The sequence below is a fragment of the Hylobates moloch genome, unplaced genomic scaffold (assembly GCF_009828535.3).
Source record: "Hylobates moloch isolate HMO894 unplaced genomic scaffold, HMol_V3 SCAFFOLD_3, whole genome shotgun sequence".
Lineage (NCBI taxonomy): Eukaryota > Metazoa > Chordata > Mammalia > Primates > Hylobatidae > Hylobates > Hylobates moloch.
In genome coordinates this window covers 39,410,503-39,426,198 of record NW_026652278.1, presented here as the reverse complement: position 1 = coordinate 39,426,198, position 15,696 = coordinate 39,410,503, and the positions used below count along the sequence as shown (strand labels likewise).

Genomic DNA, 15,696 nt, shown 5'->3' with positions numbered 1-15,696 from the left:
CAACATAGTGATACTTCATATCTACAAAAAAAAAAAAAAAAATTGAATCTGGGGTGATGGGGAAGCCTTCCTGCGGAAGGAACAACCAGTTCAAGACTCCTGAGATGTTAAAAAGCCTAGTTTACCTCCCTAAAAGGAGGGATGTAGGGGAGAGGTGAGGTGATTGGAGAATGGACAGGGGCCTGGTGGGCCAAAGTAAAGAGTTGGCTTTGCAGAGGACACAAGCAAGACATGGTGGACCAGGGAAAGGTCATTTTGAATGATGCAAGAACATTCCTTCCAAAATGAGCATGTGTGACACCAATAAGGTATTTGATGTGAGGAGAGGGAGTAAACTGTTCTGTTTGGCTAAGCCTAAGAGTACTGAGAAAAGCAAAAGGAAGAAAAAAAAAGACATTTTGGGAGGGGCAGTTGTGGAGGAGTTGTGGGCATGGTCCAGGGGGTTATGATGTCAGGGTAAGCCCAGCACCTTCTGGGAGAGGTGCTTAAAGAATTGGGCTGGGGGCCAGATTCTCTCCTCATTCTGTGCTTACTATTGAAATAAGCAAAATAATCTGCTACCGTTAACACTTTTCTGCTCTAGTAGCACTCCCTATGCCTAAACCGTAGTACTTTATATGATTTTTTTGTTTTTCTGTGTGATTGCACAGAAATTCTTTCTGGATTGGCAACACATCCCATTTTCCACTTAGTAAATGTGACCACCTTTAAGCTTTGGTCAACATTTTGACATTTGTCACTGAATCTTCATTTCCTTTTTGTGTCATTTATTATTTTATAATTAGCGGTGACCCTCTCACCACTTAATGCTTATAAAATTATGAATACATCAGACCATAATAAGAATTGTCCGTGAGGCTTGTAAGCAGATGTTGGGGGGGGGTGTGTGTGTGTGTGTGGTGTGTCTGTGTGTGTGTTTATGATAACAGTGCTTACATAATCTCAACAACCAGGGCTCTGGGGACTCACACTCGGCAATGGAACAGTTGGTTTAAATTAGGTTTCCATGTGAAATATGGTATCGCTATTTTTTCCTAGCATTGTGGGAAAGTATATGGAAAATGATTTGACTGATAGGAAATAAATCTGGATGAGTGATCAGGATTGTGACACAAACCAAGTGGTGGTCTCCACCTGCCCTGTGAAGCAGACCTCTCCAGGGGGAGGTGAGTTAACCCTTTCCAGCCACTGGACTAGTAAGTCAATGCAGGGTATCAGAACAGCCTGAAAGAATGACAGCTTTCCAGAGACCCTGATTTGCCATCAATTTCAACCAGAAAGGAGCTAAAGCCATGGAGACAATATAGCCAGAGGCCTCAACAACTGATGAGTTAGGTGGCTTTCAGAAACTGTTTTTTTTTACTTTTCAGGATCTCCTTTTTATTTGTGAGAAGTGTTTGAATTTCCAACTCAAAGAGTCAGTAGGGTTATGATGCTAAGTGTTTGCTGATGGTTTCCCATTTTAGGATAGGGCTCATCAAAAGCCAGTCAGACTAAAGGAAGAATTAGATGGATGCACCAATGACTCAGTCTCTGTTAGCAAAATAATTTCTTGCTCTAGTGAGCCGGGCTTTCACAAAGGTGACTTTTAACCAAGGAATCAAGTGAGAGGACAGGCATGGAGACTTTGAGCAAAGGGTTACTCATAGCTGCAGGAGAGGGGTCAGCACTAGGAATCCCAGACAGTTCCTGGGATGATGTGGACCAGGGTTTGTCCCAAGGGTCTGATTCCAGACCTGTTCTCCTGATGCCGCCCGAGGGCCGGGTGAAGTCCAGAACAGACGGAGGGCAGAGGCACGTGCTGGGAGCCCACTAGGCTCAGGACTGGACTTGAGGGTGGCAGGTAGCCCATCACGTTTTACTTCAGTCTGTTTCAGAAGGGAAGAGGAAGATTATTAATTACTCCAGTGCCTCTGGCTCATACCAGAGAATAGACCTGTTTTATCACTAAAACTCCCTGTTGCTCTGATTTTCCTGTTTGTTTCTATGTAGGGATAGGAAAGAGGTGTGAGCAACCATTCATTTTGTTTTTTCATCTCTTTAATCATATTTTAGACACTTCTCAGTATTTTCTCATTTTATTCCTGTTCTGCCTTCACATATGCAGCTCCAAACTGAGTGCTTAGGAGGACATACCCAGAGCCAAGTCTGAAAAAACTCACCTTTCGGCCAGATGCGGTGGCTCATGCCCATAATCCCAGCACTTTGGGAGGCCGAGGTGGGTGGATCACCTGAGGTCAGGAGTTCGAGACCAGCCTGGCCAACATGGTGAAACCCCATCTCTACTAAAAATACAAAAATTAGCCGGGTGAGGTGGCAGGCCCTGTAATCCCAGTTACTCGAGGTTGCAGTGAGCCGAGATCATACCATTGCACCCCAGCCTGGGTGACAGAGCAGAAAAAAGAAAAAAAAAAAGAAAAAGAAAAAGAAAAAAAAAAAAAAAAAAAAAAAAAAAAAAAAAAAAAAAGAAAGAAAGAAAGAAAGAAAGAAAGAAAGAAAGAAAGAAAGAAAGAAAGAAAGAAAGAAACTGTCAACTTTCATCTGATGAAAGAGCACTGGGCTGGGAGTCCTACTTTTGACATCAACAAGAATTGTGACCTTGAAAAGTCACTTCTCCCATGAGCCATAGATTCTTGATCTGGAAAAATGGGGTTGCACTGCCCTCTTTGGTTGCTGTCAGCACTCAATGCCATTAATTCTTATAATTTTATCCACTTATAGGCAGTATGCCATTGACCTTGAGCTCTTATTTCCTGCAGTTGTCATGGGTCACCATAAACTCTGTGTTCCGGCCTCTCTCACTTATGCCAGAGAAAAGTGTTGCTGTCCAGGCTTCAGCACTGATGCTGAACCAAGCAGAGCTAGTAGGGCCATGTGAGGTCAAGACCAAGACTTTGGTCTGTTGACAACCAAGCTTATCAACCCAGATGCTAGTCAGGATGGAGAAGGTAACTTAGGTGGACACCAGCATCCAAGCACCAAAGTAAAGGTGGCAGCAAAATAGTCGTAGAGCAGAGGCAGATGATTTAGAGGCTGTATATCATGAGGGGAGGGTGTAGACATGGATTATTTTTAAATATTGTCCTCCAGTCTGTGTAGCAGGAAAAACAAATCACATTAGAATAACTTTAAGCCCAGAACTGGAGAACATTAGAGTTTGTGTAAACACATCAGGCATTTTGTGAGTGGTTGATAATGCAACCTCTGGAGCAGACACCCTAAATTCAAACCTAGGCTTTGCTACCTTCAATGTGGTTGAAGACCTTACACACATCCCTGAGGACAATAACAGTCCCTGACTCTTAGAATTGTTGTGAGAGATAAATGAGGTAATATAGGTAAAGTGCTTAGAATGGTTCCTGGCACATAGTAAGTGCTCTATAAATATTTGTTCATAATATTTTGTCATTTGAGGGGCATAATAGATAAAGCATCTGTAAAAGATTGTTTTATACCTAAAGGACTGTAAATCATGCTGCTATAAAGACACATGCACACGTATGTTTATTGCGGCACTATTCACAATAGCAAAGACTTGGAACCAACCCAAATGTCCAACAATGATAGACTGGATTAAGAAAATGTGGCACATATACACCATGGAATACTATGCAGCCATAAAAAATGATGAGTTCATGTCCTTTGTAGGGACATGGATGAAACTGGAAAACATCATTCTCAGTAAACTATCGCAAGGATGAAAAACCAAACACCGCATGTTCTCACTCATAGGTGGGAACTGAACAATGAGAACTCATGGACACAGGAAGGGGAACATCACACTCCGGGGACTGTTGTGGGGTGGGGCGAGGGGGGAGGGACAGCATTAGGAGATATACCTAATGCTAAATGACGAGTTAATGGGTGCAGCAAACCAACATGGCACATGGGTACATATGTAACAAACCTGCACATTGTGCACATGTACCCTAAAACCTAAAGTATAATAATAAAATAAAATAAAATAAATTTTTATTTTTCATTTGATATTATATATTTTAATACTTAGTAAATGTCTTTAACTGATGGGTTAAGTACATTTCATTTTAATGTCCATCAGTCAAATATCTTTCAATCAAAATTATCCTTAGGCCTTATTTTCTTATAGTCAAAAGAAATTTTTTCGATCAAAGGATTTTATGAATTGACTTTTTCAGCCTTCTTGTTTTAAAGAAAATAAAGACAGAGTTATAAGAGATTAAGGACCTATAGGTCTTTCATTTCCTAATACCAAATTGATATTTTTAGAAAAACAAAGAATACTTTTGGGAAAAAAATTGCCAAGCTTTTAGGACATAATTCCTGTGAATGTCTCTGTGTGTTTTCCAGGTGAGCTCCTGGGTGACGTGGCTGATCCTCACGGCAGGCTCCATGGAGGAGAAGAGAGAAGTCTTTTCATATTTGGTGCATGTGGCCAAATGCTGCTGGAACATGGGCAACTACAACGCTGTCATGGAGTTCTTGGCTGGCCTCAGGTATAGTCAGTGGGGAATATGGTTATCTTGGCACAGTCACTTCTCATCACCTGAATGGCACTGAGTTAATTGTCCAGGGAGTCACCTTTACCCAAGCCAGGTAATTGGAAATGATTATCTTGGGAAATGTATTATCTTCTTTCAGCACCAAAGGCCCTGTCCCTCAAAGATGCTGCAGAATTCAGCCCCTGTGGGCCAGTCACAATCCTACTTCACTGGGTCTGCTGTGATCCTGTGTTCTTTGCCAAGCCAAGTGAAATTACTTGGTTGCATAACCCCATCAACCCCACCACTGACTATTCCCCTTCCTGTCCTGTAAACCCCACTGTTATCTGTCTCTTTTCAGGCCTGTCTTATGGAGTGTTCCAGGGCTGTATGCTATAGACCACCAACTGCCCTTAGTAATAACAGTGGCTAGCATTGACAATAGGCCTCCAATAATGTTAGCTCTCATTATTATCAAACACTATATGTCAAGTATGGGCTATGCACATTCCCTATATTGTATGTTTTAATTATCAAAACAGGTTTATCAGGTAGATACTATTATTATTCCCACATTATACAAAAGAGGAAGCTAAGGCTAAGAGAAATTAAGTCATTCACCCAAGGTCACCTGGCATTGCTGGAAATGCAGGCAACCTTGATTTCGGAGCCCATGATCTTGACCACCGTGATATCCTGTTCTTATGCCTTTTCCATCAAGCTAATAACAAAATCACCATTCTGTTCATCAAGTTGCCTGCTTTATCCCCTTTTAGCCTCGGTTACCTGGCATAAAGTAACTGTTCTTACTCCTGTGGGAGGCAGCATGGTATGTGAGGAAGAAGAGCATGAGTTCTTAAGTCAGAATCAAATTAGGAATCAAATCCTTAACCACGAATCAAATCCCAATTCCCCTAAGGAATACCTGTGTGATCCAGGCAAGCTACTTGACTTCATTGAGCCTCAGTTACTTTGTCTGCAAAATGGGGATAATACTAAAAAGCACCTACATCTTTAGGTAGAATTCAGTGAAATAATATAAAGTATTTGACACATGTGCCTGGCGTATAGTAAGGCCTCATAAAGAGAAGCTATTGTTATTGTTATTGCTTCCTGAGATTCACCATCCTCATGAGGGTTCTCACTGCAAATGAATTTTACTTCATAACATTACTGAGATTTTTCTTTGATTCTCCAGGTCCCTATATAGGGATTCTGGGTTGGGGAGGAGATGAAAACTCTCAGAGTTCTAATTTTTTTTTGTCCTTTTCAACTTTCTTAACTAAGAATAAACCCAAATGATCATGTCCTTGACCTTTAAAATAGTCATGCAAATGCATCAGGCATGGCTCAAAAGAAGGAAAAAGTGGGGAAAAAAACAAAACAAAACAAAAACAAAGCCTTGGAGAACAGGAGGTTATATCCAGATGATTTTGATTCTCTTTGTGATCAATTTTCTATAAAGGAAACGTGTAGGCCGGGCGTGGTGGCTCTCGCCTGTAATCCCAGCACTTTGGGAGGCCAAGGTGGGTAGATCACCTGAGGTCAGGAGTTTGAGACCAGCCTGGCCAACATGGTAAAACCCCATCTCTACTAAAAATACAAAAATTAGCTGGGCATGGTGGTGGGCGCCTGTAATCCCAGCTACTCAGGAGGCTGAGGCAGGAGAATCACTTGAACCCAGAAGGCAGAGGTTGCAGTGAGCCAAGATCACGCCATTGCGCTCCAGCCTAGGCAATAAGAGGGAAACTCCATCTCAAAAAAAAAAAAAAAAAGGAAAAAAGAAAATCTGTATTACATTTCTTTTAAGAAAAGAATTATGATATTTTGATAAAGTCATTTTATTTTAATGATGTTTATCATTCTGTGTCTGGCAAGTTGGTGCTGGCTCTTGGCCAGGGACTTCGCTTCCTGACCCCACAACATGACTGTCATCACAGCACGGTGACTGGCTCCTTCCGAAGTGAATGATCCAAGAGAGGGAGGCAGAGGCTGCAATGCCTTTTATATGCTAGCCTCGGGAATCACACACAGTCACTCCTGCCATATTGTACTGATCACATAGGACCAGCATGGATTCCTTGTGGGTGGGGACTGCACAAAGCCACACAATCAGGAGGTGTGGACCATGGGAGGCTGTCTTAGAGGCTGGCTGCCACATACCATGTTCTAGATTCTCTTATTACAAGAATGGCCTCAGAAAGACCTATGGAGGCCTAGGGTGAATGGGCCTTTAAGATTCAACTGAGTTTAAATACAAAATCCAAGAAGACCATAGAGCCTGGTGATTTCCCTAAATAAGGAATAATCTCAAACCAGGACAGACCTCAACACTGATCCCAATGCATTTTGTCTCACACCCCAGACCCACTGCCGCCTAGTTTCATGCTCCTGTATTTGGCTTAAAACTAAACTGATCTTTACAGATAGGTGAAAGTACCAGGTATAATAGGTCTTTTATTGACAGCTATTCTGTACACAGGAGATAAGTGCCCAGATACTCTTACGATGCAATGATTATGGAGGCAGAGCTTATATGTGCACTTTTAGGCTTGAAAGTGTTTAGGTTCCAAGCAATTAACTATTATCAACATAATAGAGATTTTCTTATTTTTTAAGCAATTAAATAGGAAGAGAAAGCATATTTCTTGTTAAGTGACTTTGGTTTTTTTATAGACATTGTACATTTTGCTTCCTCTAACTAAATTCTTAGCGCTTTTAAGCCACTAGTAAGAAGTACAAAGATTTACAATCAAGAATATTTACTCAGTCATGGTGTCAGTTTAAAATAACCCAAGTGAACAACAATAGGAAAATAGATAAAGGAAATAATATGCTGCATCCAGATAATGGAATGTTATATAGCCATCAAAAATGATGTTTGTAAAAAACAAGTTTTTTTTTTGAAACAGAGTTTCAGTCTGTCGCCCAGGCTGGAATGCGGTGGCGCAATCTTGGCTCACTGCAACCTCCACCTCCCAGATTTGAGCAATTCTCCTGCCTCGCCCTCCCAAGTAGCTGGAATTACAGGCACTGCCACCATGCCCTGCTAATTTTTTTGTATTTTTAGTAGAGATGGACTTTCAACATGTTGGCCAGGCTGATCTTGAACTCTTGACCTCAAGTGATCCACACGCCTCAGCCTCCCAAAGTGCCAGGATTACAGGCATGAGGTAAAAAACAAATTTTTAAGAGATAAGATCTTACTCTGTCACCCAGGCTGGAGTGCAGGAGTAAGATCATAGCTCACTGTAACCTCTTACCCTGGGCTCAAGCAATTCTCCCACTTTGGCTTCCAAGTAGCTAGGTCTACAAGGAGTGTACCAGCACAATGGCTATTTTAAAAAAATTTTTTAGAGATGGAGTCTTTCTGTGTTTCCCAGGCTGGTCTGGAACTCCTGGCCTCAAGTGATCTCCCCTGCCTCAGCCTCCCAAAGTGCTGGGATTACAGGCATGAGCCACTGCACCTGGCCTGAAAAGTTTTTATATCATTGGAAAGCAGGAGACACATAATACATGAATCTATCTGAGAACAAAACTGTCTATCCCTAATAACCTCAGCAATATTTATATACCCATATAGACAAGAATAGAATAAATACTGGAAGGAAATATACCTAATGTCTGTGTACGGTAGAATTGTAAGTGGGTTTTCTATATTTTTGATATTTTCTAGATTTTCTACAATGAGTAGTATCTTTATAATCATAAAGATGAATAAAAGTTTTAAAAATAGTGTCAATTATCAATTCAACAATAAAGAATTGATCTTTGCTGAAGTTTGCCCTTTGCCCCCAAGTGAACCATAACTCCTCCATTACTCACACAATAAGAAACCAGTGAGAACCATGTCTCATTCATTCATTCACTTCATTTGTTTGTAACCTCCACTTCATTCCCCAAAAAAGAATTCTGTCTTATGAGAATCCAGTTATAGGACAAGCTGGATTTAGTGGGATGAAATCATAAAATGCTTTTACTTTCCTGATTTGATTGCCTTTCAAAGCTTCCAACCAGCTCTCCCTCCCCCAACCCTGGATTATGCTACTTGAGAGATCCTGTAGCTTTTCCAGTCACTTTCCCAGTTAACACAAAATCTCATTCTCCTATGCTCTTGAATATGAATGAGTCTTGCAAACTTAAGGCTGTATAAAAAAAAAAAAAGCAAGTTGTTTAAAACAGGGATCCCCAGCCTTTTTAGCACCAGAGACCAGTTTCATGGAAGACAATTTTTCCACAGACTCGGGGTGTGGCGGTGGGGGCAGATGGTTTTCAGATGAAACTGTTCCACCTCAGATCATCAGGCATTAGATTCTCATAAGGAGCGTGCAACCTAGATCCCTTACATGCACAGTTCACAGTAGGGTTTGTGCTCCTATGAGAATCTAATGCCACTGCTGATCTGACAGCAGGCAGAGCTCAAGCTGTAATGCTTGCTTGCCCGCTGCTCATATCCTGCTGTGCAGCCCAGTTCCTAACAGGCCATGAACCAGTACTGGTCTGCGGCCCAGGGGTGGGGACCCCTGGTCTAAGACTACCTACCATGTGATACTATTTACATAAAGTTTAAAAATACACAATTCTGTAACTTGCTTAGTGATATATGCATACGTTGGAAAAGTATTAAGAATTTTAAGGAAAGGAGAACCCCAAAGTCCCAGTGGTGGTCTTGTCTGGTGAGGGAAGAATAGAGTATGTGCTCTTGGAGGAATACACTAGGGCCTCAAGCACATTGTTGATGTTTGATTTTTTAAACTGAGAGATTGGCACATGGATGTTTGTCATGTTGTACTTCTTTATGTCTTTGGATGTCTTATATATTACACAGTGATTTTGTAATCCAGTTAATCTAAATCAAAATTTTAATATCTCATTCAATATATATCTTCTTCTCTTCCTTACGTTTCACAACCCAACCAGTCTCAGAGACTTGTAGTAGTGAGGAAGATAGAGTTTATCTTTTTTCTTCCTTTTCCCTGCAACTGGGTGTCTGCAGAAAAAAAGTGGACAGGAGAGGAGAGGGAAAAGGATGGGGATAGAGGGAGCACAGAGTCTTACTTAATGGGGCAGTTTTAATCTGGCCTTGGTGCCCTCACAGAGACCAATGGAGGGTGCTTTTAGGTTTTCTTACTAGTTACTCTCTAATTTTTTCCACCTCCCCACTGCACAATTACCTAGCAAAATGCAGTGTACCCTCTGGTCAACCTCTTATTCCTCACCTCCCAGGGTCCTGTCCTCACAGGCCCTTTCTGCTAGAGTCACCTCATTTGGCAGGCAGACCCTTCAAGACAGCTCGAGCCCCATCTCTTTGCACAGTATCCCCTCCTGACTCACAGGAAATAGTCAGCATGTTGCCCTCCCAACTCTGCAAGCACAGGACATATCTACTGGAATCCTCTCTCCCTTTGCCATCAGGCAGCTCCAGCTAGCCTTAAATCTTTAGGTTCACGTGATCTACAGACTGCCCGGGACACAGGTCAGTGTCCCCAGGGAATTCACTTAATGCCCCCTGCACTTGGGGTGACTTCGTCCTCTCACAGAAAGGTGAGCTCTCCCACAATTCCCTCCAGAGAAATATTCCCAAGCTATCTGCTCAGATCCACTTTCCCTGCATGGGCTGAAGGAGAATGGGAGACCACTGTGGGCAAAGCAGGTCAGGTAACACCTTGTGAGGGCCTCTCTTTAGAAGGTGTGGTGCATTGTCATCTGTGGGTCTCAGCAGGAGTTTCAGAATAGGGAAAGTCCCACTTAACATCCTGTTATGCAAATAGTACTTTACAACAAGGTCCCCCAAAATGGGCTGGTGGCTTCATGTCAAAGCTTGATTCAGTAAAAGTCAATTCTACAGAAGAGGTGAAAACAATGGGCTTCATGTTGATCACTAAGGGTCTGGATTAATCCAAGAGTAATATTTAAAAGATCAAGAGGGCCAAATGGGCCAAGTTTCCCCAGGCAGTCCTCCTCCACCAATATCTGTACAAACCATGTTACCCTCTACTTTCCCCTTTTGGCCATAGCTGCCAGAAAAACTCAAACCTACATTCAGTGCCCAGCTTCCATAACTAACGTGTCCCATATGCCTATTTGTGTTTGTATCTGTCCTATTTAATTTTTAGTTTCAATTTACAAAAGTATTATTCATATTATCTGGGGAAGTAGGTGGGGATAGGAACCCTACGTAAATATTAACAAGTAAAGAATACCTGGGGCTGGGCGCGGTGGCTCATGCCTGTAATCCCAGCACTTTGAGAGGCCGAGGCAGGTGGATCGCCTAAGGTCAGAAGTTTGAGACCAACCTGGCCAACATGGCGAAACCCCGTCTCTACTAAAAATATAAAAATTGGCCAGGCATAGTGGCATGCGCCTATAATCCCAGCTACTAGGGAGGCTGAGGCAGGAGAACTGCTTGAACCCAGGAGGCAGAGGTTGCAGTGAGCCGAGATTGCGCCACTGCACTCCAGCCTGGGCAACAGAGTGAGACTCCACCTAAAAAAAAAAAAAAAAAAAACTTGGTAAAAAGAATGAATTTGTATGGAATTTAGGCTCCTTGCTGTAAACTATACTATTTCTCCTTCAGTCTAAAAAATGTCATTTACTTGCAATAGGTCAAGAAAAGTTTTAAAAATGTGGCAGTTCATGGATCAGTCTGATATTGAGACCATGAGGAGCCTGAAGGATGCTATGGCCCAACATGAGTCCTCTTGTGAGTACAGAAAGGTGGTGACACGTGCCCTGCACATCCCTGGCTGTAAGGTGGTTCCGTTCTGTGGGGTGTTTCTGAAGGAGCTCTGTGAAGTGCTTGACGGTGCCTCCGGCCTCATGAAGCTTTGCCCACGGTACAATTCCCAAGAAGAAACTTTAGAGGTAAGGCCTTTCAGAATCATCGTGGCCTGAAGAGCCACCGTTGCTGGCTGTCTCATCAGGCCCTGTCTGTGCTCACCAAAGAAATGATCACTGATTGAACACAGGGTTAATAGTTGTTATATCGTTTCTGGGTAGCACATAGATCCTTGGAAGTTCTGTAGAAAAGAATGCCAACTAGCACTGTGTGGGACACAGTATTGTGAAGTTAGTTTTAATGTATTAGGTTTAATATGTAAGTACAAGTCAAAAAGAGTGTTGTTTTCTGATGGTTTTTAAAGATCAACAGGTTTTTCTTATTGGGTGGGAACGTCTGGATGCAGGGATGAAGAAAGTCAAATGAGAGTATTAAGTTTTCCACATCAGTGGAAGAAAAAAGAGGGGAAGTCAACACTGCTTTCTTTTCATCCTTTGTGGGAAAATGCTGGAGAGCCTGGAGACGCATCTAGAGACAAGCTCCAGGCTCCTGATCCCCAGAGCCTCGTTTCTCCCAGATCCGTTGCCTCCTGTTCCTGATTCCCAGAGCAGAAGGGATAGTGTGAGCTTTGACCCAAGGCATTGGGCATTGGAGAGAAGAGGAGTTGAGAAACTGGAGGGAAAAGATAAGGAAACTCCCTCTAAGGTGTTTAAAAATGAAAGAAGTGACTAAAATGGAAAGAACTTTATGGAGATTTTGAGAAGTCCCTTACCTGAGACCAAACCCAAATCTAGGATCATTCCTTCCATGATGACAGAACCTACTACTGACCTTTCTCTCTCACACACACACACACACACACACACACACACACACACACACACACAGTCATGTACACGCCTTCTCCATGGAGTGGGAAGACTCTTCTCAACCTTCAGCCTCTTTTGTGTTACCTGGGAGCAAATGCATCGCCTGATATCAGAAAGACTTAAGAGCTCCTTACAGGTACAGGCAACACCACCGGCATCTCTCTGGGTTATGAGCTAGGATAAAAGGGCAAGAAATGGAGGAGAAAGCTTAAAGGAAGCCTCCCAGGCCACACCACTCCAGCTTCCTCATGTCTTAAGAAGAGGGAACTCCACATCTCTTATCCCAGACACAGCTCTCACCTCTGATGAGAGAAGCTTCCTGATCAACTGTATGAACAATAAGGCTTTTAGAGCTTAAAAAGCAGGAAGAAGCCACTGTGTTATTATAGAACACATGAGTGATAAAGCAACACATCACCTCTTCTAAGAGTTTTGCTTGGGCCCAGTCATTTTATCTGGTTCCGTAGAATAGCATACTTTACTCATGGTTTTTCTCAATTCTCACTATAAGGATAAAATAACCATGCCCGTCCTCTGCAAATTGGCTAATCTTCTCCTTAGGGAGCCCTGAAATAATATTTTTTTTGTTTTAAATTTGAAGTGGAGTGTTGATTCCTAGAGGGATTAAAGTTGTCTCAGTGGAAACAAGAGTGAGTTTTGATATTTCATGTGGTGAAATGAAAAAATGTTTTTCCTGGAGGCTCTTGTTTTCTTTCCCATAAAATAGGCACAAATGCCATTATTTATTACTTTATGATTTCATTTCCCTAGCCAAGTAGGTTATCCAGGCATATTAAGTTGCAATAGCAAATTCTCGATATATTTTTCTGTAGTTTGTAGCAGATTACAGCGGACAAGATAATTTCTTACAACGAGTGGGACAAAATGGCTTAAAGAATTCGGAGAAGGAGTCCACTGTCAACAGCATCTTTCAGGTCATCCGGAGCTGCAGTCGAAGTCTGGAGACGGACGAGGAGGACAGCCCCAGTGAAGGAAACAGCTCCAGGAAAAGCTCCTTGAAGGATAAAAGCCGATGGCAGTAAGTTTTACACGTTAAAAGTGAGGAATGCTCATGTCTTCTTTTTTCCTGTTGATGAGTTGTTTCCTACTTCAGCTTAGTTTCAGATGGACACCTCATCAAAACCTGCCACTTTTATCATTAAGCCACACTTCTTTATCTTCAAACCTTACCAATTCCAAATTCACGTTTACCTTTCTCATTTTGCTGCTTTGTTCTAACATTATTGCTCATAATTTAACTTCTTACCATCTGTTACCCCTTTAAAAAAAAAAACAAAAAAAAAAACCTAGAGCTATCCTGCCATTTCTAAGAATTCAACACATTAAATTTCAGGAGGAGAGCTGTGATCTTTTATTTCCTAGTTTTTGTAACAGTGGTTTTTTTAATTCTTGGGTGGGGTACTAGAGTGGGTATTAAGATATTTTTAAATCAAATCTACTGACTTAGTTAGGTCTAGGTGATACCTAGAAATCAGTATTTTTACCTCTCCCAACCTCTGGGTGATTCTAAGTTGAGGGCTAATGATCTCAGTTTGAGAAACGCTGCTTTGTAAGGTGTGTTACAATTAACCCTACACACACAAGGCATCTGCAGGTTTTTAAATTGTTCAGTAATTCCAGCTTCTCAGAGATTATTTCAAAGATTTTTCACTTAACAGGTTGCTAACATTAGTGGCAATCTATATATAGAGAGAATACCATCTACAAATAATCCCATCTGCACAGAAAGCCTCTCAGAGCCGTTTAAGTTCTTAATCTCTCTCTCTCTCTCTCTCTCTCTCGGCATCTATGTATATATCTATTTCTTCCAACAAAAGATTTTGTAGATGCTTTTAAGAATAACTATGAATAATTGAGGATATTAAAGAAAAGAAAAATAAGAATAGGAGAAAATAAAACATACAAAAATGTATACTATATAGTCTATACAGTGACTAAATTTTGTTCTGAGATTCCTAGCAGTCAAAGGAAAGAGGAAATCACAATTCATTATAAGTTTCACAATATTTGTAAGAAAAATTAAACAGATGCTTGGGAGAAGAATGCCTTCTCCTCATACTGGATCTGGCTGAAATTCCTTCCTTAAATTCTACTGTTAAGGCTAGGATACATCAGATAGGAATAGATAAAATAATGAATTTCATATGGCTCTTTTTATAATAACCTTCATCTGGGACTGTGTGTGTATGTCATTTGACCTTTCTAAAACACCTTCAGGACTGCCACTTTTACTGAGTGTCAGACCCCTAGACTATCCTTTCCTTTCCCTTGAAGTTCTTCAAGTGGTAACTTTCTTGCATCATTTTCACCTATTATGAAATTTTTGTCTCTAATTTTCTCCACAGTCTCTTGTCTTTTTCCTAATCATTTTATCACGTACATCCTAAGAACATTTCTCTTCCACTGCCCATTTTCCAAGCCCTGCTGCAAGCACTCTTAGAAGAGGAGAAAAACACAAAAATGCAAATATTTCTTTTATAAAACCTGTGAAGTCATATTGAAATCCTCACTTTGAAACTTGTGTACCTAAGTGCCAGTGATAGCTTCTTTACCTCAAGTGACTGCTACTCTGAAAGGAAGCTCAAAACACAAGTTGGGTGGTGGGACTGTTTAATAGAATTCACCAAAACCAGATCAGCAAGCACTATTTCTGTGGCCATCTGCTGGGACTTGGGAATCCATTCCTGATTGAGAGCTGCATGTTTTATCCAGTGCAGGGTTATGTGTGCCAAAGATGTGCAGATTGAAAAGCCCATAGGAACTATGCTTTGTTGATCTGGCTGAAACAGAGACTCTACAAACAGCAACCTCTAGCCCCTGTTCACTTGGCAACCACCAGCCCTGTGAAAACTACAGCAAAGAAAGAAGGGACAATCTCATGGTCCTTTGGTTTACCCCACCTACAGGGTGCTCTTATAATTCTTCCCAAACCTCACAGCTACTCCTGCCAGAAAACCACTAGAAACACTCATAGAAATCTCAAAAAATGATTATAAAATGTTCAAGATTTCTTTTGGCTGGGCCCGGTGGCTTATGCCTGTAATCCCAGCCCTTTGGGAGGCCAAGGCAGGTAGATCACTTGAGTCCAGGAATTCAAGAGCAGCCTGGGCAACATGGTGAAACCTTGTGTCTACAACAACAACAAAAAACAAACTTCAAGATCTCAGCAGGAAGGAAATTGGGTTGAAAAAATCTTGAAATGTCAATGGGGTCTTCAAGTAGGCTTGTCTAACTTCTGTACAGATGAAGTAGTTGTACCTAGCGAGCTGAAGTCACTTGTCTGACTAATAAACAGTAGAGCTGGGTCATGAGCCTGACCATGTGTTCAGTCACAGGGGAGGATCCTTTGTCCTGCAAAGCTTAAGGCATTTCTTTTGATTGTAGAGGGGCTAACCCTTAGCCTCTTTTTATGTCTAACTCCTGAAGATTAGGAACATCTGAATTCTGAAAGCACTCCAATTACATTTCATATGAATTATAATGCTTATTAATAATTACTTTTTTATTTACCAGCATAAAGAATAAATAATCTATGCGTTTGTATGTTTAAAAACATATAGAGGCATGG

At 41.5% G+C, this 15,696-nt stretch overlaps 1 protein-coding gene across 4 annotated transcripts in view; it reads left to right on the top strand.

The window, feature by feature from the left end:
* Positions 1-15,696, top strand: part of PLCE1 (phospholipase C epsilon 1) — a 350,498-nt gene that overhangs the window by 239,329 nt on the left and 95,473 nt on the right. For all 4 annotated transcript variants that reach the window (XM_032136433.1, XM_032136449.1, XM_058436200.1 and 1 more), the window contains 3 exons: positions 4,330-4,475; positions 11,066-11,324; positions 12,941-13,146. In XM_032136433.1, the coding sequence (XP_031992324.1) occupies positions 4,330-4,475; positions 11,066-11,324; positions 12,941-13,146 (611 nt within the window). The remainder of the gene's footprint in view (positions 1-4,329; positions 4,476-11,065; positions 11,325-12,940; positions 13,147-15,696) is intronic.